The 24,628-nt window shown below is 37.1% G+C and overlaps 1 protein-coding gene across 7 annotated transcripts in view; it reads right to left on the bottom strand.

Annotated features, from left to right (window-relative positions):
• Positions 1 to 24,628, bottom strand: part of Doa (CDC like kinase darkener of apricot) — a 31,588-nt gene that overhangs the window by 4,567 nt on the left and 2,393 nt on the right. For 4 of the 7 annotated variants that reach the window (XM_089728101.1, XM_089728098.1, XM_089728100.1 and 1 more), the window contains exons 3-10: positions 17,279 to 17,405; positions 6,996 to 7,077; positions 6,437 to 6,503; positions 5,031 to 5,144; positions 3,007 to 3,097; positions 1,567 to 1,746; positions 1,067 to 1,196; positions 400 to 544 (exon numbers count right to left, since the gene is read on the bottom strand). In XM_089728101.1, the coding sequence (XP_089584227.1) occupies positions 400 to 544; positions 1,067 to 1,196; positions 1,567 to 1,746; positions 3,007 to 3,097; positions 5,031 to 5,144; positions 6,437 to 6,503; positions 6,996 to 7,077; positions 17,279 to 17,405 (936 nt within the window). Of the gene's footprint in view, positions 1 to 399; positions 545 to 1,066; positions 1,197 to 1,566; positions 1,747 to 3,006; positions 3,098 to 5,030; positions 5,145 to 6,436; positions 6,504 to 6,995; positions 7,078 to 14,504; positions 17,173 to 17,278; positions 17,406 to 24,628 lie in introns of those variants that run through there. The other 3 variants (XM_089728097.1, XM_089728096.1, XM_089728095.1) reach the window with 3 other exon arrangements.

Below are 24,628 nucleotides of genomic sequence, written 5' to 3'. Positions count from 1 at the left end.
TAATTTTTTACTATTTACATTATCTATTTTTTAAAGTAAGATAAAATTATGTATTAATTTTGTTAATAGTAGTCACAATAGAGGTAAACAAAAAAAAACTAATACTAAACTACGCTTTTTTGACCTTATTTATGAGTAAAATACTGGTGATACCAAATGATTTCACATATTAACACAATTTCGAATATTTTTGGGAATTGTCCTTTTTTTTATTGCCCTTGTAGGCAGACGAGCTTACGGCCCACCCGGTGGTGAGTGGCTACCGTCGCCCATGGACTTCAGCAGTGCCAAGCCACTGCCTACCGTTGAGTACTCTCCACAAGCCTCGTTTGAAGAAGGACAAGTCATGCGAGTCAAGTCACTTTTAATGCGATAAGTCGATATGTATTCTTGACGAACCTGTACGGTATTGGTCCCAGGATCCTCTCCATCATAGCGAGGTGCTCCCTGTTGTCGTGTGTCTGGAAGAGCGTGATCCCGAGGTACAGCTCGAACATGATGCAGCCTATCGACCACACGTCGCACGGCTGCGACCAGCCCAGCTCTGGAACGTCGCAACGTCGCTGTTATACACCACGCGCTCACCAACGTTATACGAGAATAAACTTGTATCAATTTAAATAAGAACAATAGTACATTATGCACCGCGGAGCCCCCCCATACTCATAAAAAAACAATTTAACTATTTTTTAATTTTTAAATAAGCTACGAATAAGAAGTGTCTGGTGAACTCATCTTTGTTTAATGCTTCACTATTATATTTTATTTCCTTTTGTTTATTTCACTTTTACACTAAACACAATATTGCAAATTACCCGAGCACAATGGCGGAGAATTTTAGGTGCGTGAGAGCAGACGTAGACACTAACGCGCATGCGCACTTGTACTCAGGGAGGAAAAGTTAACTTTCTTCCCTGTGCAGCGGTAGGAAAACCGAACTTTCGGCGTAGGTAGGAGAAAAAAAGGTTTCTATGATAATTTTTTCGTTCTCTATAGAAGTTTCGAAATGTGTTCTTTCGATTCTATATTTTTTGTAATATTCACGGGAAGCGTGCGGAGGACGTACCCAGGATGACTTCTGGCGCCCGGTAGTGTCTGGTGGAGACGATGGTGCTGTGGTGCTCGTGGTCGAAGGTGGCGCTGCCGAAGTCTATCAGTCTAACATCGCTTCGCTTCACGCGTCTTAAGTCATGTGTCTGGAACAACGGTAGCTTCGATTTACTGTGAGCCGCTTAAATAAGTTTAACTAATTTTTTTTCAATCATATTTGCCCACAATATGTTTTTTTTATTGCTTAAATTGATATACTCAGTGCCTCTAGTGTTTCCAGTCATTACCAAAGTTGAATAGAAATAAAAGCTTTAATTAAAAGTAAAAATAATTGTTCAACGTCATACGAGGTCATTAGCCCCAGTTTTATAGTTTTATTACACAAAATGCAAATTAATATAAATACATTTTATTGGGTTTTTAATGTGACTTCATTATTCAGTACAACAAACAGGAAGGAAGTGTTCTCTAGTTGCACGAACAAAATGACGAATGCGAAATAAGCGCACGGTTTACCTTCTTAGAACTAGTGTAGACGCTGACGACCTCGTAATCGCTGTCAACGAATAATATATTTTCAGGTTTGAGATCGGTGTGCGTCAGTTTGTTGTCGTGCAGGAACATCACGCTGTACACGAGCTGGTACGAGATGTGGCGCACCTGCTCCAGCGGGTACGGCTGGTAGTTGTTGTCTTTCTGGAAACCAACGGGACTCTGTTATTATCAGGGCCGGATTTAAAATTAATGCCGCTCCTGGGCACCGGAAAAAATCCGCCCCAATACTGGAATTTTACTTAAACTTATAGTTTATATATTTTATTTTACAAAATTAAAGTAACTAATTGATTGCAGAAACGTTATCATATTATATTATATATTCCAAAAACATAAACATATAATTATGTATAAATTTTGCACTAAGGGTGACTTCATAATTATATTTCATCAAAAAAAAACTAATTAATTTTCTTTAATTACAGAAAATAGAAAAAAACAATTATTATATTAAATGTCCAAGGAAATAAATTGATTAAATAATTTTGATTATAATTTTTTACCAAAAGTACCAAATTTATAATTTACAAATAATGGATGTATTGAATTTGTTGAATTATCAATTAAACAGAAAATTATTAATTAATAAAATTAATTAATTATATTGAGCAATCTTGATGACTAAAATAAAAAAAAATCACTTTCAAAACTTTGCCGTTCTGGGCACTTGCCCAGACTGCCCCTAGTGTGAATTCACCACATATATATATCATGTGCATTCGTCTCGGACTGTGTAAGTGGGCTGTCAGTAGGCAGCGGCTTAGCTCTGCCCCTGGCATTGCTGACGTCCATGAGCGATAGTAACCACTCACCATTAGGTGGGCCGTATGTTCGTCTGCCTACAATGGCAATACAAAACAAATTGAGATAAATTTAAAAATGTGCTAATACAGCTGAGCTAGCGATATCTGAATACTAGATCTTAAGCCTTAGAAGGCGAACCGTTGATAAATCGACTTTCTAATAATGCGTATAAAATGCAGTGTCGGAATATCGACTATTGCGCAGTTTGTAGATATTAGATATCGATTAGACGTGTTTTTTAGCGCACGCACGTATAACGAATATAAGTTAATAACATTTATAAATAACCATTTGAAATTATTTTGCTGTGAATTTACCATTGATTTTTGTATTTTTTTAAATGATTCTTATTAGGTATTTTTTTCAAAAATCCGTTAGCAATTTCCGCAAAATATGCGACACTAAAACAAGTATTGATTTAGTTTTGCATTCTAATTTCAGTACAATTTAGCATACAAGACAAAACGTTCCCAACGTAAACTTAAAACATTTAAATATTGGTCTTTTAAGTAGCAGTTCAGTATAACTGAATTATTTATCAATTTCACCCCGGAAGTGTTGAATAATAATGTTTTATCGCGCGGAGCGCTTACTCACCAGGAAGTCAAATACACTTTGACCGAGCATTTCAAACGCGATGCACATGTGACCGTGGTACTCAAACCAGTCCAACATCTTCACGCACAAACTGAAATAAACGAAAACAAACATCATTATTATTTCTTTCATTCATTTTTTATTTATTTATACTTTATGCACAAAACAAAACTTGTACACAGGCGGACTTAATGCCATGGGCATTCTCTTCCAGTCGACCACAGGGTGGTGCAGAGATAATGCATGGTAGGTGCATTAACAAAAGAATAACAAGGAACAACAACAACAACAACAAAACAAAAAAATAACAAAATCAAAACAAAAATCTTCCTTAAAGTAACATCTCAGTATTATAGAATACACATAATATTATTACCACCACTGTGTGGTGTCACACGTCTAATTAAATTTTTTTTGTTTGTTTTCGATACGTTAACGAGCTCACGGCCCAAATGGAGTTAAATAGTTACCGGAGCCCATAGACATCGGCACCCACCTTTACATATGAGTTCTAAGGTCTCACTATAGTTACAACGGCTGCCCCGCCCTTCAAACCGAAACGCATTACTGCTTCACGGCAGAAATAGGCGCGGTGGTGGTGTACCTACCCGCGCGGACTAAAAAGAGGTCCTACCGCCAGTAATTACGCAAATTATAATTTTGCGGTTTTGATTTTTATTGCCCAATGTATATTGAAGCTTTTAATATAATTTCGACGTTCTGTAAAAACGTCTGAAGAACACAACTGTTGCTAATCAGAAATAGACATTACTGTTTATAATAACATGACGGGAGGCGTTTTGTTTTTATTATGGAAGTATCATAAGGTAGGTAAATCGCTCACCTACCTACCTTTCCAACTAAAATACGCTAATAATATCATTCGACTGTTTGTACGTAAATAGACGAAAGAGGAAGTAAACATCAAGGGCGCTAGTTCGATATCGGGACGAGCGAATCTGGAAAGTTTGCGATCGCGCGGCGGTGGGGAGGTGGTATTTCGGTGTGCGCGTCCAGTTGACATCGCGATCCCTGTTGGCGCGGCGCCAGTCGGAGCCATAACGTCGCACATATTAAACGGGCAAGGTCAAATATTGACACGCTCGCCGACACGACACCACACCACACCGCATGAACCTTTCATTATCAACCTTTTTTTTTTGTCTCACAACTTACATGAAAAATCGGATCATTTCCCAACTAAATACAAAGCTATACTAATATAATAAAACTACAGTGGTTTTGACGGATGTTCCGTTATAACTACTGAACCGTGCATCCGATTGACTTGAAACTTGGTATCGATGTAGAAAATACATGTACTTAATGGATAGGCTAATATTTATATGAGTGTTGGACTCCCTACACCAGTTGCGGGGGCGTCAATGATGAGAATCTTTGTGGGATTGAGAAATAATAATGTTAATTTTAAATGCCCAGCGAAGCGGACGGGTACAGCGAGTTCATCATAAGTATGTAATCAAGTTTTTTTCTTCTTGTCAATGCACTGTCGATTGCATCTATAATGAGGTGACACCCGCTATGTACTTTTGTCAGTTTGTCAATGTTTTGTATTGATGATCACTTTGTTGGTACAACCAAATAAATAAATAAACACACCACCGCCGAGAGCATAACAAAATTAGTATTTTTCTTATTTCTCAAAAAGGAATGCACCTGCCACACAGGACTCTCTATACCAACATTGGTTAACTGGTAGAAAATGAATCAGGCATTATGTCCGCCATTATACCTTTGTGCATAAAACTGAATAAATCTTTTCTTTGTCTCCACCTATTCCCACTAGGTGAGGTGGGCACAACTAAATTCTCTATTCCATTCTCCTCTATCAGCCGTCATCTCAACACTCACTCCTCTCCCTCTCATATCATTCACATACTCCATCCCTATCTTCTTCGGTCGACCTCTTTACCTTACTTACACTACCATTTTCATACAGCTCCTAGTCACATGCATCTCCTCTCTAAAACTGAATAAATAAATAAACATCAGACGCGACTTACTTCTTACAATCCGGATCGACGTCAGCTAATTTCTCTAATACGTTAATCTCAAGTTTGGCAGCCTCTCTGTACTTCTCGACGTTTTTGATTATCTTCAGAGCCATTCTGTGCTCCCTGAAAATATTTAATTATATCGTTTACGTTTTTTCTTTTCATCAGCGTCTCTGTGAAAATATCTGGCAGTGTGCAAGTGAAATTGACGTAAGCAATTAAAGCATACATGTATGTATGTGTTATGAATATTATCGGAGCGGATGCCAAACGAAATGTGTCATGCACTCGACCACGTAAACAAAGATAGGCGACAATCACTAATACGAAAATGTAATTAGGGCGTCTACTAAAGGACACGGTTCAGTAATCAATATTAACCGTTCACGAAAATACAATGTGAAGATGTATTCCACATTGTCACCTAATACTGCAGTATAATACCACACTACCACTTGGAATTGCTTTGTTCGTCGACTATGCATTTTAATGCCTATTCTTTGTCCTTCCTTTCTTCAGGACGCCCCCTACACATAACACGTCTTTCTTTAAACTAGGATTAAACACAGGATTAAAAGTCTTTAATGCTAGACGGTGACGTGACTATGTCCCTAGCATTGCTAGTGAATGCTAGTCACAGCATTAGTCGACCCTTTACCATGTAGGTATAGGTGACAGTCTGCAGGGACCATACGATAGGAATAATTGCCTTTAAAAACAATAAAGCGGTCGGTCATAAAACTATAACCTCAATTGCTCAGATTAGTATAATGAACATATTTCCTGAGCCTGCCATCTGTAGTGAAGGCAGCTGACGCACACCCCTCGCATCTGACAGGGGCATCGACCTCGCGCGTCACTTGGATTTGATTGTGTTACATTACGCGCCGTCCACAAAACAATAATTATAATCGTTGTGATTATTTCGGGAATGGTTCCCATACATACAGTAAATATTTTTTTACCTTTAAAAACGTATTATAATCTTGTAAACCTTTTATATAAAAACGTATTATATATAAAATTCTCGTGTCACAATGTTAGTTACCATACCTCCTCTGAAACGGTTTGACTGATTTTTATGAAATTTTATATGCATTTCAGTAGGTCTGAGAATCGGCTACTATCTATTTTTCATACCCCTAAATGATAAGGGTTGTCCACCCCTAACATTTGTTTTTTTTTGTTTTAGGTATGTGGTTGAATGAGGTTTTGTTATTTTTATATTCCCTCATCGCAGTGCTACATGCCTCTTTCACTAATTTACCACATCCTTACACACTTACAATAAGTTTTTTTTTCTACACTAGAAATTCCCTAGAAATCTTATATATGGCAAAACAACGTTTGCCGGGTCAGCTAGTTTACTATACAATATACTACATTCTCTATTAAATAGCATAAACGTCACTTACAGCTCTAAATCCTTCACCTCGACGACTTTGCCGAAGGTGCCCTCGCCGAGCGTGTCGATGATTTTGTCTGCAATGAAACCAAGGCGAAACTGTTAGTCAATTATACTTGGTAACAAAGTCAAGACGGAATTTTACATTGATTTTCAGACATCGTTCTTCCCGAGAATAAACTCTGAAAGAATTCAACTGTTGTATTAACGTCGGAAATACAATGTAAAGCATTCCAGCATGACTTTCACGAATGATGATTATAACCACGGACACAAACTGTTTCAGATCTGATAAAAGTAAAGAAAAATATTTTTAAAATCTTCTTTATCACCAAAAGGCTGTGAATTTAGATGAAAAAAAAAAGGAATGCTGATTCTTCGACTTTCTGTATTGGTGTATCGTATTTAATGTTATTGTACGCATTCGCGATCAAGTGGAAGGTGTTTTTTTTCATTTTTGGTGTGTTCTTTCTGAATGCTTATGTGTGTGTCCGTGTTAGTGTACTATGTGTGATTGAACAACGGGTGTGAAATGTGTAAGTCGGTAAAGTGATGGTGTGGACACGAACATCTCGCTCCCATGACATAGCCGGGCCAGTAGACCAGATGTCCGTCCTTGTCGTCCTTGACGGAGGAGCGTGCCCGGGAGCTCTGCGCCGCCGAAGTCGCCACCGGGAGCCGCCGCCGAGCCGCGTCCGCCGCCACGCGCGCCACACGCACCACCGCACGCACCGCACATCGAGCACCGCCAACATCGACACGGAGAGCACGCCACGCGATCGCCACGACCCGAGTAGTGTGTTGTACCCAACAATCAGACAATGGAACGGTTGCCCGTCAGACAAGCGACAATTGGTTTGCTGTCGAGGTACATGCTGTTAAAGGACGGACGGGCGGGCGCTGCCCTTCGGGACAGGATCGGGCGGGATGGAGCCGGTGACTGCACGCACTTCTCTCATACTGACATTAACACCAATCACGCAGGTTGGGAAATAAGGTTTAGTGTCCACTCGAATTTACAATTTATTTATACTAACGAATACTAGAAAAATTTCATCATAAACCTTGCTTTTCTGAATTTAAAAATAATAGCATAAACAAACAAAAAGTACATGTTAGTTTTTTTGTTGTATTAAAAATAAGAAGCATGCACTATCATTCCACTATTTTATTTATAAGAAAAACATCGTTAGTCAATGACTAGTGTTGCTAAATGACTTCTAAGGGTTAGGGGGACCAGTCTTTTATTTTCATTTTTAAATATAATGGAATCGAGATGCTTAAATATCGTTAAAAAGCATGCATTCTTGAGTTAGCGTCAGTTACATGAGAGTAATTTAAAAAAAATACAATAGTCTTAGATCATGTCTGTTTAACTTTAAGAACATCGTAAAAGGGAAACCTAAATAGTTTATTTAATGGAGATGCGTTTTCTCAACTGGTACGATTCTAAGCCAAAACGTACTATTAGGATTCGATATCCTTGCAATAATATTTCCGTTACTGTCACTTGGTTTGGTATATTTCAGTATAGCATTCAGTATTTGATACGAAAGTGTATGAGTTGACAAAGTTTGCTATAATATTTAAAGATGAATGTAGAAACAAGACGGACCAGGTGTTGTGTTAGCGTCAAACAGAGGCGCAGACGGTTAGCTTGTGCTTACAGGCGGCGTTGCCGCGCGCCGCGTCTGGTGGCGAGGTCTCTGGGGACGATGCCGACTGCGCAGCTCCGGCGGCAATGCTACCACGTCTCCAACAGCTAAGGGCTCCGGTTTTCGTATGGCACTCGTGTCGTTCGTCACTTCATTTTTATCTCCAATGCGATCGTACATTTCGTCTAAATGCGCATACTTCATTATCAATCCCTGAATTTCTTTGCGTCTCGTTTCACGATCGGTCAGTACCAGATCTCCAACAGGGGTTTTATCGTCATCTTCGTCACTGGACGGAAAATATATTTGTTTCTGTCTACCCGAATCTCGCGTCGGAGACGAAGCCGGCGTTTTTGTAATTTTAGACTTAGAGATAGCTTCTTTTATGGCTAACGGAGAAATAAGATCTCGATTGCTAGTTTGGAGGTCTATGTCTATTGGTCTCAAAGTCATCTTTGTGGTTTTTCTTTCGCTATTTTCGCTTTTCTCAGCCCTCAATGAACGTCGTTGATGTCTTCTGTATACACTATCACGGTCCTTACCGAAATGGTGATCCTTTTGCAGTACTTCGAAGCCATTCTTATATTCATCTTTATCTTTTTGTTTATGACTGGATAATCGTCGATCAGTCGCATTTCTGTAAGGAGTTTTGTCCCTAGTCTTTTCGCGAGAATAATTATTCCTTTTAAAAGTATGTTCTCCAAAAACGGCCGTCGTCAAACTTCTCATTAAACCTCTCGGGAGAGCAGGTTCTGGTTCTAATGTTTTTTCATGTTCTTTATCTTTTCTAGCTCTTTCCTTCTTTTGACTTGCTATTCGGTCCAAAACAGAAGAATATTTATCTTCTAAACGACTGCGAGTACTACCCAATGATAATGTTTGTTCAATGTTGTTGTTGTTTTCTTTTAGAGGATACCTTTTGGAAAATGGGGATGATTTATCTTTCATTTGGGCTCTGCGGAATGAGTCACTACGACTGACAGTGGTAATACCGGACGTAGAACGCAATGGTGAAGTGTCAATTCTAGATTTTGTTGTTCCCAAGTAAGTGGAGTAGGCACGGTCGTCATTCAATTTCCTCGAACTAGGTGTAGTCGCCATTGAAGTCAACGATGAATATGGTAATATGTGGCCATTATTATTATCGTAACGACGGAAATTAGAAAGTGATGAAGTGTTATTGGAAAAGTTATCATTAAAACGAGATCGCGGTATCGTCAGTTTAGAATCAACTGCGGTGTCGGATTTTTCAGAGGGACCTCGTCTCGTTAAACGGTTAATGAAACTGGAGTAGCCGTCCGACAACAGCTGAGTCACACTGGTGGTGGACGCACGATTATAACGTTGACGCCGTGGACTCGTCGTGCTGTTGTTACTGGTTAAACTGGCCATATTTTGTAATTTTATAGTAACGTTGAGAAACAATAACACTCTTTAAACCAGGATAAGTCACGTAGTATCCTGCAACCGTCATAATTTTCAAACAGTGATTACACACTACATAATGATTTCATTTTCACTATTCCCAGCTTGCGGCACTCATTGTTCACTAGCGGTCCCAGACTGGGTCTATCTAGAGATTCAGAGCGTACCTAGGCGCGAACCGAACAAATTTCAAAAAGATCACTAGCGCAAGCGAGCGCGGCCGTCGGTGCCAAGTAATGGTCGTGGACTAAAAATATCGGCAACCCGTGGGAGCGCCCTCCCGCGCACTCCGAGGTGCCCGACACAGGAGCTTTTCTTCGCATTACGTACTACATTTCCTATCTTATTTTTAATGAACACACCTTCACGAAACTATTTTGTTTGTCAAGTTGCCACTAAAATTATTCTGCACTTTTGTGCACAAGAATACATTTTAACTTTTAAAATATCATCATCGTAGTAAAAAACTAAAACAATCCAAATGTTTACAAAATAGATTAAGTCTAATTCTTTCAACATTACTTTGAAGTGTACAATACATTAGCAGTGGGTAACTGCAGGACAGTACAGTTTTAAAATAATTCTTCAAGCGCGGAAATTATTGACAAATGTCTTGGCTGTGTAACTGGGTATATAGATGAAGGCGACGGAGTTCGGACCGTGAGTGGCGAGTCCTAGCCCGGTATTTAGCTAGGTAATTGGGTTAGAAGAACAATATCGGTTCTACGCAACGAACGTTCGCGATGCTTTGTTTGCGCACATCTAATGTATCTTTATTCTGAGACATTTTTCGATCACGCCGAAACTATTTATTCATTCATTGACTTAGCAATTATTGACTAAACTGTTATTTGTTTGAAGAACGACGGCTGATTGTCAACGGATGCGGGCGTTACATCGGAGATTTGTTGATAAAACGTCACACACTAACATGCCTGCTGCGCGTGCCGCCACCTCGCGCTTATCTTTTTGTAAATGAGTTTATTTCTGCTTGACTGCCAGATTGTTAGATATTTACTAGTACACGCGTATCAACTAAACAATAATGAAATCTCTCATTTTACTTTATGTAATAAAAATAATTGAATACCGTAAGTGACGACTATCTATCTTTATTAAGGGCCGTTCAAACTAATCGATATTCTACGACTTTAACATTAGATTTAGGTACTGAAATTTTGAAATATTTCAATGGTTGCACAGAAAATAGCACATACATGCTTAACGATTATTTTCGTTAGTGCAGCAACGTAACAAAACTGTGTAAACATTTTGTTTTCCACTTTCCTTGTTTACTTAAGCGTTTCGAAATATCATTCAATGTAATAAAATTAAAATATGTTATTGAGGTTAACGTACGCTGAATGTTAGTACACGGTCTTACACTTGTGTCATAGCTAGTAGTGTTTTTCGTGACAATTTTTTTTAATTATCAATACATACCGGAAAATCATAGTCTGGCAATAGTGGATAGTTAAATTCAAAAAAATTTTCTAACACTTGAAAGAAAATGTACGGTTTCATTTGTAATTTACACTACTTGGTCTACTGAAATTAGAAATGAGTGATGCAATATTATATCAAGAAAACACTGATTTATTATAAATGCATAATAAAACGACCGATGTTTATGTACAATTAATGCAATATTCTATTATTATTTCATAGAAAATGGTAGTATTACGCACGCGTTAGAGACAAGAATGTGGAATTTCTACTGAACACACAGCTGTTCGAAATGCAGTTCCTTTGGGTACATTGTGTTTAAAATAAGGGATGAGCAGGTAAAGAAGGTCTTTATTAAAAGTCGGGTACTCGGCCTCCGTTCACAGTTTTCTAGCAGGGAACTTTTTTTGCTTATTGAAATGGCGGTTAACCTCAGAAAATCTTAAAAATTTGAGATCTCATTAAGTACTGACCTTTCCTAAAATCTTGCTACATGTACCGTCGACATCGAAAAGTATCTCCGCGACAACCGATAAGAGTTTAGAAACATCGTGCCACTTACAGCCGTGATCTTTTAAGAAACGTTTGTAAAGCTCGTAAAACGAGCTAAACTTTAGCGGTAGCCGTGTTCGGTCATTTTTTAATGTCAATTCTGCCATTTCTTTCACTACACAATCACTGCACTGATATTTATTTAAGACAGGAACGCGATTCGTAAACGTGCGGCGGGTGGGTAGCCGGCCGATTATAACACACCACTGTGTAGTAATACCGCCAATGTAATACGATTCTTGTCTAATAAATAGTACCCCACGTGAGATGATCTGTAAATACTTGCAACTTAGTTTGAAATATATATTTTTAATAACCACGTGCACTCGTCAGTGTAACTGAGCTCAGACTGTTAAGACGAGGCCCGTCTCAAATGTAGTAGCATTTTAATTAAGGGTAACAAGCTTGAATGGAGCAACAATTGTTTGTGAAACTTTCGGTTGAAACAGGATTTATCCGCGTCAAATCCACATCTTGATTTTTCGCTTACTTATATTAGTTTTCTTGAAACAATTCATTCAACGAATTCACAAGAAACGCGACGTGTCACGAATGATTCTTCGATTTTGTGATACATTCCCGTGGTTACCCGAGTTATTGACCTTGCTCTTTCATTTAGATAATAAATATAACAACACACAATAATTGGATGATGAACAAAAATTCACAGAGTTACGGTAATTATTATAAATTATTATATGTACTTTGAAAAAATTGCATGTTTCTTCAATTTTTTAAAAAGTTTTGTCGAGTTAAAATGCCGTAAAAACTTCTGGTGCACTACGTATCGATATCAGTAAGGTCGACCGGAAGGAACTAGGCATTAACAAATGAATGCTGGGCTAGTCGACGTATAGTACATTATCAGGGCACACATCTCGGCCGCCCCTACACTAAACACGAGCCGACTTCATATGCGATAGCGTGCATCACATCCTCTATAAGGTGGACTTGACCTACTCAAAAGTATTTACTAAAACAGTACAAATAGTGATTTGGAAATAGCTGTTTGAGGTCATTAAACATTTCGTGATCGATGCTCAGAATTTTTCCCTATACTAAATGATTATATTTTTTTCGAAAAACTTAATTATCGAGCTTGCTATGTAAAAAGGTATTTGTGTTAAGTAAGAGAATTTTTGTGAAGCGTACCCGCATATGCCAGTGATTTTAATACGAGAGGTATTGTAAAGACGAATCAATATTTTTACATTTAATCATTCTATCTTTCAATTAGATCAAACTGAGAAAAACCTTTGATAATCTGAGGGCGCATTTAAAAAGAATTTACGAATATAAAATCAAGAACTATCCACAGATGAATATTCTACTAACATAAAATTCTAAAAACAGAATGTTACGTATATTAAAAAGTTCAGTGACCAAAATCAACATAACTAAAAATAGTTACCTAATAAAATATTGTCAACTCTGACCATTTTTTGAATTCATACTATCAAATAAATATTTTACTGATCATATCACGATCGCCCCAAAAACTAAAATCAGTAGTAAGTATCTTTCTTAAAATTTCATTTGAACGTGTCGTATGCAAAACTGTATAATGTAATAGATAATAAACGCTACATAATTCTCTTTTTTTGTTTGTGGAGCGTATCTCAGCGTAGCCGGCTTTAACGGGTTTCAATTGACATCTCATAGTACGATTCGTAACTAGTAAAATTCCAAACTACACAGACATGTGTTCTTTGATTACTAGTGTGATGTACAGCGGTGTTGTTGTTATTTCCATGGAACTATATTGTTTCTTTTGTTGTGTGCAACGTTTTGTTATAAATTACGATATGTCAAAGAGTAAAAGTTACGAGTGTTGGGGTCATTGGGTTCGATGTAATATATTCAGAGTGGGGTTCATAATAAAGTAGTAAATATACATTCTCAAGTATCGTTTGGAACCTCTGTACGGTAGGACTCTTACGGTGCCTCTCCCTTTTTTTTGTGAGCGCTCTGAGGAATTAATTTGAAATGATTCTCATCTATGGATCACCGTATTATTCTCTTTTCTTCACAGCGTACTCCTTGTCTCTAAATTTCCCACAAAGCTATAACAAATCCCTCGTAATTCGAAAACATTGTTGGACGGCATATCTATGCATGCGCCCAGAGATGCTACCAACCACGATCGATAATAAATACTTTCTATCGAGCGAATCTTTAGTTCACCTGCCTTCGATGGGAATAAAAGTTATTTTTTTGATGTGTTTTGAAGCATACAAATGTACCAAGATGCATTTATTAAGAGTTATAAAAAGTTGTGATACCATGTTTAGAAAAACATTTCATCATTCTTTCATACGTAATTTTTAGAACACAAATTGTAGGTAGGGTCGTAATACTTAACTTTGGTGAAGTGATATAAATTACAACAATACAAATGTAATTAATTTCACGTAAAGTAGTTAAAGTAAAAGGTTAGCGATGCCACAAGAACGACGGCATGCTGATTTCGAATATAACGAACAATGTCAGTTTCTCCTAGGTGAAGGTGATCATCGCAATACTATTTCGGTGCGCGCATGCGTGGTGCGCTTAGCATAAAAACAAACCCGCAAAACGTGGCGCCATCTAGCAATTGACTTTCGAAATGCATAGTTATGACCATCTGTCGATACTATTTCGGTTCTTAAAATATTCATACACATTCTTTTGGTTGCTATTGAATCAACGTTTACAATCTGTAGTTTGTATTGGCGCTTAAACCTACTTGACATAAAAACTTTGAATTTCAATATTTTTTTCGTTATCGCTTTACAAAATTTTTGGAGTTAGAGTAAATCATGCAAATAATTTTCATGCAAAAAACTTTGATTTTAGTTCTTTTTTTTTTCGAAAGGTAAACCTTGACCTAATTATATAACGTGCAAATATAGACGCGTATCGTTCTTAATATACGCTCACTGACAGTGTTGCGTTGCTTTTGATGCAACATAACATTTTATAGGACGTGTTTAAATGAAGCGTGTTATAATTTGTGCTGACCTCTACTTCTTTTGGTTTCAGTTTTTCAGGATTGGGCTGTGATATTTGAGATGTCGCAACAGCCTGAGGTTGCATGTATGAGCAAGATGGTTGAGGTTGGACTATCGACGTCGAAAATTCGTTTTCTTTTTTCGATTGCTGCTGCGTTTTGTGGACTGAATTCACTTCTGTTTTAGTTTTGATGTTCTCTTCTCTCTGTATAAATATTTGAGGCGGAGGTGGTGGATTGCTTGTTGAAGCTACCGGTTTTGACGTTAGCCAAGAAGCAGGTACTGCAGGGGGCTGTAAAGGTTGTGTTCCCATGTTTGCAGCAGTATTCTTTGTCTTAATGTTTATATATGATTGTGACGAAGGCAAACTATTTTTACGCGGCACAGATTTGCATGTTTCTAATATTTCCGGTTCAGTAGCATTTGGCTTCATATCCAAAGGTAAATTTTGGATTTTCGTTGTATTACTACTAGTTTGTGTTCCCTTCACAGAATTTTCATTAGCGCTTGACTTTTGGGTAGTTAAATTTGAATCGCCTTTCAAGTTTACTTCGACTTTGTTATGTATTGCGAAATTTTGAACAGGTTTTTCTTCAATATTATGTTTGTCTACTACTAATCGACATGAAACTTCATTATTAGATTCTGATGGTTCAATATTTTCATAATTGGATTCAGTGTTAATATGTTTGATTTCTTTGCTAGATTTGATTACGGATGTACTTGCTTTTGGAATTTCACACTCAAAATTTTTCTCGCTTGAAGAAACATCGTCCGTATTTATTCGCAGGCTGCTTTCAGCAGAGGATTCAGAGGTAAGCGGTTCCGCCAATACATCGTTCTTTACATTTCCTATTGTTGAATTCACATTCGACCCTTGTGTAGAGTTTGCTGCAAACTTAATTTTTTGTTCTTCTGACTCTTCATTTACATTTATATTTAAATTTTTATTGTATGATAAACCACACAAATTGAGATCTTCAGTTGAAATATTATTAATGTTTAGGATAGGTATTAGTTTATCTATTAATTCTTGCTGAATTTGCTGAGTTTCATTTATATTGGTTTCGAGTTGTTCTTTCGTTAAGCATTGCTTAACATTATTCTCATAGTCTTTGTTTTCATTCGTTTTTGTTAGTTGATTATTTACTGGCGAGATATCTCTGCTCTGCGAAAAATTTGAGCTATCGCAGGACGATATTTCATCTAAACTCTGAACTAAATCAAGAGCGGATGCTTCGTGGTAATCTGTAGAACAAGGGGAAGTGTCGTCACTCGTATTATCAGAGCAATCCGGCCTCTGCGAGCTTTTGCTGCTAGGTACAAAAGCTAAACTAGATGTTACATCGTTTGATATATCGGCGTTGAATGACTCTTCCGTTTCTGTTGACGATTCTCGATTTTCACAAAAATCAATATTACTCACTTGTTTGTCACTCGATACGATGTTTGACGAAATAGGATGCGTAGGATCTTTTAACGTTAAGAGGTCGCTGTTGATTAAGTCAGTAGCATCGATGTTAATTAGTTCTGATTGTGCTTCAATAGTTGCATTATTTATATTTTCTCCAGGTAAACTCATATATTGTGGAATCGTATCTAATTCTGTGAGCGGCATATATTCTATTCCATCTTGTTCTCCGCTTGGTATTCCATAGTGAGGTGAATAAAACTCTAATTCAGTGTTATTATTGTAAACTGACCATGGATCGTTAGAAGGTAGCAAAGGCACTCCATCGTAGAATATTTCATTATTGTTAACTCTATCCATTATAATGTTCGGTTTGTAATCCCATGCAGACATGAAAGAATCTTCGAAGGCTAAATAATTTTCCGGTAGCATGAGCATGTTACTTAGCTGCATTTGATCATACGCATGTGAATTATCGTAGAAAGGATTGTTCAGTACGAGTGAACGTTGTAAGGGTTCACATTCTAATGTCACTACAGGTTCCACAAACAATCCATATTTCGATAAGTCCGGTTCAGATCGTCTTTGCCTTAACGTGCCCAAATCAATGAAATTTTCAAGATCGGTAGTAGCAGTATCCGAAATATCAAAACTATGAGTTCTTCTTAGAAAAACATTTGCAGGTATTTCGTCATTATTTAGCAAACAATCTTCGATTTGGTCGTTATGATTTTGCTCATAAGTAGGTACACCCACATTGTTTATTTCTTGTAAATCATTCACATTCTCAGGTTTCTGTTGCAAAGATGTTACATTAAAAGTCCCATCAACGTGTAGCACATCACTAGGTAAAAACACGACTGCTGGCAGAGAGGGTGGAGGTCCACTGAACAATAAGTTGTTAGGGGTCTGACGCGGTGGCTGGGCAGCCATGACTACGGCACTGGCTGCCCACGGTCTACGCAGCAGACTAGTATTACGGTGCGGGACGGCAAACACGCGCCGGGTGGCCGGCCAAGCTTTGCTACTGACTGAAGGCGCAGCGAGTGACGAAGGCGAACGCAAATAGAACAGCCGCAAGTGCGAGGAGGTCGCCGTCTCGCGCGGATCTTCACGGGCGATGGCGCACGCGCACGCGCTAGCCAAACCCGTCCCGCATAGTATTCCAATCCAACAGGGTGACGTTTATGCTTTGTTGTGGTTCCGCACTTTGCTTACTACTACCATTAAACAAAACAAAAGGACCAACTAACTAGTTTCGGGTGGACACTTGACACGGCTAAAGTAGGTGTAGGATTCTTTATACGCGCGCCACACACGCTAACCTTTCTCACATCTTCTGGATAATATAGACTGGAAGCGGTAGGACTCACCTGCTCAGGAGGAGAACGTGGAGAAGATTCATCGCGATGGTGTCTCCTCCGCCTGTGTGAAGTGGGTGAGCGTCGGTGATGTGACCGTTTGGAACGTTCATTTCTCCTTCTCCACGAGTGCTCTGAGCTGTGAAATCACCGATCAACGGGCTGTAGGGTTAGTGCTTAAAACAAGGCATAAACTGATTAGAAACGCTAAGGTGAAGTATGTCTTTAAATATTACATCTGAAGTTTACTAACGTTGGTGAGCGGTCTCCGTTTATAAAGAATGGGTCAACAAGCTGAACAAAATTATCAGAGGATGGGAAACAGCAGGCGCTCATCAGCGCCTGCACTATGGAGCAACATTTTCCTCCCGTACTTGTTAAGCGAACTTTACAATTTGTTTGTGAAGGCGACACAATGTATTTCACGACACTCTACAATTATTTGCATAACGGTTTAGGAGTATAGACTTTACAAAGTTTTTTTTTAAAAGTAATTCGTAGCAGATGGATTATAATATTATTTTGAAAGAGCTGGAGTACTTCAAATAATTTTAATATAAGATTTCATTACAAATCTTAAAAGAAAAATAAGCGTAGGAACGGTAATGTCACAAAATGACCACTGTGCGGGGACCCGGCGTGTGCAGCGGTCGCGGACGCACTGCCAGCTTCTATACCGCCCATTGCGCACGAGATACTTACTGAAGCAAACCAACATAAAATCAAATATTCATTTCGAAACAGCCACGGTAGCGACATGAACACTAGACGGCAAAGACCTTCATGATATTCAGCACAATGTTACTATTTACACAAAAATGTTAAGGTTTTCAATTAACAAAAAATAACTATCGTTTTTGTTGCACAGCCAAACGACTCACAAAGCGTTAAAATTGGATGAATACAACTTACCGATACATTGGAATAGCTAAATTATTCAGTGACTTGTATTATTACAACTACTATTGGTTAACTTGCTAATTTTATCTGCTATAAAGAATTGTAAATGTTATATTTCCATAGTTCTTCGAAAACCTTTACTATATTTGTCTGCAATGTTTTACTTAGTTCATGGCAAAAGCGTTTACCTCGACAAGAACAGAAACGGCAACGTACTTCCAAGTAATACACTTAGGTAAACGTAATTTTGTTTTGGTTTACGATGAAGAAGGCGGTCTTGTCTCATTACTAATACTTAAAATTCTGAGTAATAGTAAGTAATAGTAGAATTTCGAAAATATTTTTATCAGTTACATTTTACGTACGAGCCTAACACGTAATTACAACTTCACCACCAGTACACGCACTACGATTCGGCCTATATAATATGTTGCGAAGCAGTCGGGATTTATAGTTTGAGGAGCGACACAACCTTTTTTTTATGAAGTTGAGTCTTACACCAATATCTTCAGACATTACCTCAAATATTCCTACACTCTAACCCCCGTATCTTTAGTCGTTTACACGAGCTTAACTCGACTCGACTCAACCTCCAACGCGCGTTTTGGTATGATTAGTCGTAAAAATAAACTCCACACAAACGTCCTTGGAAAAATTTCCTAACCGGAGTGAAGTAAGCGAACTGTCAAGTCAAGGTACGTCGCGACGTACCTTGAACGTTCCTCAAGGCTGGTTTTCTATCAATGTCCAAATAGTATGTGGACCGCAAATGGAAATATATGATATTGTTGTGCAATGGCCTGGATCTGTGCATGATTCCCGCGTATTTGGATAATTTAAGTTTGATAATATTTATTAATAAAGTAAATAGTTCGAGGTTAGACATTTGAAACTCTTTATTTTATTCACCTACATAAGAGACATATTTTGCTTACTACCTGATAAATAAAGTCAATGCGATTATAAGTTTTATTTATATAATAATAAACTGGTGGTTGTGGAAAAGCACTTCAACAACACGATGCAACCAAAATTACACAAAAGCAGCGAATAAAAATACAAAGCCGGATCTGAAATCTAAAATAATAATAGGTTAGAAAATAAATAATACACTTTCAGATTTACCGCACGCACACATATGAATAACTCAGCAACCAAAACATCAAACAAGTTCATATAGTGTCAAAAAGACAGCGGCGGCTTGACTTTGACATTAAACAATGACCATAGACTACAGAACTCTATGGGTTTGATGCTAGCTTGATAAAATTTTCCTCAAACTGATGTTGTTGTGGTGACGCAATAACACCTCTCTACGTCACTCGAGGACAGTTGAGGAATATTGTAATGGTCGACTAAAAATACCAAACTCGAGTAAGTTTGGGAGGAATGGTCGAGCATCATCGGATGAGTTAAGAGTGGAGGACTATTTTACAAAACGTCTAAAGATACGGGCATAACTCATCCGTGGACGCTCGAGCAATCCTTCAAAACTTACTCGAGTTTGGTATTTTTAGTCGACCATTAGAATATTCCTTAACTCTAGTGTTTTGGAACGTTCACTTGACAGTTCATTTACTTCACTTCGGTGAGCAATTTTTTCGAGGGACGTTTGACTGGAGGTTATTTTTACGATCAAGCATACCAAAACGCGCGTTGGAGGTTGAGTCGAGTCGAGTTAAACTCGAGTGATCGACTAAAGATACGAAAGTAAATCCTTATGTTCTAAAGGTGAGTGGAGTTCAAGTGTTAGAACATATCTATGCACATCAATGCTCAATCCGTAACGCATTATTGCTTCGCAGAAAAAGGAACAGTTGTGGGATTCACAATACGGCTTGCCGGCAGTTACTACGAATATTTTCATATTCATTTGTAGGTTTCTTATTTTTAACCAATTTTATTCTCTCATCGTGGAAGCCGTTCTTGAAAATGTCTTATCTAATGTTACCGAATTTAAGTATTTAAGAATTTAATGAAAAATTAGAACCTTTTTAATGTGCCATTGAACCAATAACGAATGAACAATAAGCACAACGGTGTATATTTTGTTCTACCTGTATATTAAAAACTCTAAACGTGTCAACTCAAATCATAAAATAATAATATCGTATACAACAACAAAGATTTTAATAACAGATATCACTTAATCCATATAAAACGAGAAACAAATGCGAAGGCGTTGGTGTATCTCAACCTTAATGTTACATTGTTTAGCAAGAAGTTGAACTTGAAAAAACTTGTCAGTATGACAAATCTCTGCGAAACTAATTGTTAATAAACGAACAAATATTTTCATAAAGTCCTTAACTTTATTGCAAATAACATATAGATCTTAAAATATACGAGAGCATTACCAACTTTTCATTTTAACTACTAGGAAAGATTTTTATCTACTTATTATCATCGCATATGCCTGGTGTGAATACTATTATACAAAAAGAAATAAAGTAAAGTAAAACACGACTAGTAAGTAATACAAAATCAGTTTGTTACATAAGCTCTGTTGAGCAACAGTGGAAGTGATCGAGGTGCATTAATGAGTATAGCACAATGTGTACCTCTTCGTAACCGATGGTGATATCAGTGTTGAACAAAGCAAATCACGTCACACGACACGTCCGCCGTCGCGAATAACAAACACCGGAACATTCACTTTCGACGTCCGACCACATTAGAATTATCGAGTCCGACTTGTGTTACTTAAGAAATCGGATTTAAAAATCGATAACTCGTGGAACCGGTCGCCAAAACTTGTCATTTAGAAGTTTGTTAGCTAAACTAACTTCCTCAATTAGTATATCCATGTCTCTCATTAACGTTGACTATAGCAATTTTAGCTTTTAAATTTCTAAGACATTCCCCATAACAGTCGTGCGGAAGACCAAGTTTTTTTAATCACTAGAACCCAACACGTGGAAGGTGAAAGCTAAAATATCATAAAACTCAAAGCTTTCATGTATTTTTTTCTCAAGTCAAACTTGAATTTATTCTCGGTAAGTGATAGGTGTGTGTGTGACCGACTGACTGCCTATTCATAGTTGAATCCGTTTGGAAATTTAAAAATATATTAAAAAATTAAAATCAAATTAAGAAAATTGCATAAAACGTGTGACAAGTGAAAAACCCATAAAGGAAAACGTAAATACGTATCGCGGTCAATGTTCAGCCGGCAACGGTATCCGTACAACGGTTCTTTATGTTTAGAAATAAAACGAGCATGTGCACTGGATTGAATCATCTCGTTATATCTCCTCTGCTACTGGTGTTTCTTATCATATTTCATAATATTCGCTATCCAAGAAACTATAATACGTCTACGATACGAAACTTCAGAGACATAGGATAACTTTTATGAGTTTAAGACACATTTTCGGAATTAGAAACTAACTATTAAGTCCATGGATAAATTTATGTTTTCTACAATCGTCGAAATTAAATAGTCAGCACATACTAGGTTTGGTTACGAAATTTTACAGCGCAACTTGCAACGTGACACTAACAACGCCCTTATTTACTGCACTTCACATATTTTAATTATTTCTAAAAAAAATTTATATTGTTTTTAAAAATCTACATAAAACCAATATGAGATTCGACAAGAATAATCCAGATTGTTTATTAATGTCCAATTGAATGTAAATTGGAAACTATTCTATTAATGCTACTTTTTAGTTAAACAGAGTCTAGTTTTAGTCTTAGTCTTATATAGAGATAGTTTTAGTCTATTAAACTAAAATTTTAGTTTAATAGAGTATAAGAATTCAAGGTTGGTGACAGACCCAAGGCCGCATCGGATGAAAGATTACTTGTGATCCTAGCTCACATCGCAGCCGTGGCTAATCACTCGCCTGCGCTACGCTTTGTGGGGTCAATGACAATCACGATTGATGACTATTAATACCGAAAAAATAAACTACAAAATCACTATACCTAGAGATGTTTTATTTTATTTTCTAACAGAACTAATACATGGACAAAAATATTTTTATTAAGTTAGGAATAGGTCAGCCGATTTGAGATACATATTTTTAAACTGACTGCCTGAAATTCGATTTCGAATTTTAATAACGTTTTAATTGTTAATTCAACGGTCAATCATAATAACGTTTAATCATAATAATTCCTCAGTTTAAAATAGATTTTTCTAGCTTAGGTACCTCTCTACTTTTGCTAGACTTCATATAAAAATTACGAATGAGGAATAATGACACTTAAAGCAACTGAGATTTTCATATCAGAATTTCAATTATAAATTATTTATTTGTTTTACGTTATACTATCTTGTATGTCCACCTTATTCAACGTGAACCAAACTGAAAGTTCGTACAAAATCACACAGAGGATATATAAAAGGCTCATCTACATAATTACCGGTGTCGCGTGGTTTACATAAGTTGGATAACGTTTTCGCTTTTAGCAATCTCACCTCTGCTTTGTCTGCAGACGTTTAGCCCGATAATGGCGCAAAACTTTCACTACCAACTCAACACACAGTTTAAACTGAGTTTTCAACGGTACTACAATATTTAGACATTTTCCTGATCGTACACATATTTTGCCCAAATGTAGAAAGTGAAAAAGTATCTGCTACGATAGAATTACTCCGGAAGCTGTAATCGGTAACTATGATTTTTAAATAAAGGTCACGGATTGTGAAACCATTTAGTTTCCCCTCTATTATTAACAGTACAAATAAGCATTAGGGAAACACGTTCCATTATAAGCCCATAAACACAGAACAATGTTCCATGAGTCATCATCTATCTCGTAATTTAACTTCAAAAAATAAAAAATTCAACAAACTGCTTAAAAGTTTTAGATTAATGAATTATTTATTTATAAGATACAAAGAAGAATGAGGGATTAATGTTGAGAGACAAATGTTATAAAAGTCGGAATATTATTGTACACCAAAAATGTCGGAAAGGCACAGCGGCAACGTCACAGACGCCTACCAAGTTGACAAATCCTTTCCGAACAAACCAGGACAGGACCTTGAAACATTCACTGAACGCTATCGAGACGAATCTTAAGCTATGGCTGCTCCGAGAGCGCCCACGGTTATTTTTTTCGTATAATAACACTCCATATGCATTTAAGTCACATGTAAAATGGATTCTTAACTTTATACAGCATTTCTATGATTTTTAAAGAGTTTAATTTAAAAACAAAATTTGGATGAATACTCGTATAATAACACTTTACCGGTTTGAAAAATTACTCGCTTATTGCCTCCAATCTTTTCACTATTACTGATTAAAAAGAAGTGGTCAAGTTACGGATGAAATAAACCAAACGACGGTGAGTCACGATAACTTGTGTAATGGAGTTTGCACAATAATTGCCTGGACCCGAAACATTGATACAATGCTGTCGTACTGATATCTTTGCAAACACTCAGGTAATGTTTTATTAAGCTCAACGATAATGTCAGTTATACAAAATCAACAATTCAATTTTTTTTCTTTTACATCCAATTCATCCATCCAATTCATAGGTTGCGTAGTCACATGACAAAAAAAGGAGACCTTATTATTTCATTATGTTCACCTGGCACTAATTATACTCGAAAACAAAAACAAGACGAAAGTCGGAAAGTAAATTCTGTAAATAAAAGAATATATGTGACTGCATTATGAAAGGAATTTTAGCGTAAGGGCCTTTGGCTAAACTTTACAAAATAGTATGATTTCTAAATGATTTCAGTTACTTTAAAATTTCACAATAGTCTGACTATGGAAGCCCTTTCATAATGTTTAGTTCGACACGCAATAGCTATTTTTTACTACTAGTTTCGCGTAGATGACTTGTGCAAACTTTGTATCACTTTAAAGTGAAATTTGCCTCCATAAGTTGTTAGAAAAAAGTGGGTCCTAATTTTCTTACGACACGTAATTGTAATTTAGTCTAGGCGGTGTAAAGATGAATAAGATATTCCCGATCTACTCGAATCAAGCGATAGGATGCGACTATACCAGTGTGTAATTCTCGTAGGCAGGCATCAATTATTCTACAAAAACGTGTTCAAGAAAGACATCCCTTAAACGAATAACAACGCGCAATAACAGTAATTATTGACAGGAGTATTGTGGGTACCACTATCCTGTTTTTCCTGTCGTCAAGTAATCATTCAATCCGGCATAAACGGTGCGACAGTATTTGAGACTTCGATACGATTTCTTAATAATGTGTTATATTTACGGGCTCTGATTGATTAAGACTAGGTGGTAGGCCGTGATCAACTTCACCGATCTACGCGAAATATGTCCAAAATGTACTGTTTCAGGTAAGTACCTAAAAAAATGGAATTAATAATGGAAAATGTAAATTTAAATTAAAAATAAAATAAAATCAATTTAAAATGTTATATAACGTGTATATTAACGCTCAGTAAGAGCTACCAATAAGTAGATGTAGTCGAAACCACGCAGTTTATTGAAAGTTGGAAAAAAAAAATTG

This window comes from Bombyx mandarina, chromosome 06, assembly GCF_030267445.1.
Source record: "Bombyx mandarina strain Sakado chromosome 06, ASM3026744v2".
NCBI classification, from domain to species: domain Eukaryota; kingdom Metazoa; phylum Arthropoda; class Insecta; order Lepidoptera; family Bombycidae; genus Bombyx; species Bombyx mandarina.
The sequence above is the reverse complement of the archived record's forward strand: the minus strand, read 5'-3'. Positions and strand labels throughout refer to the sequence as shown.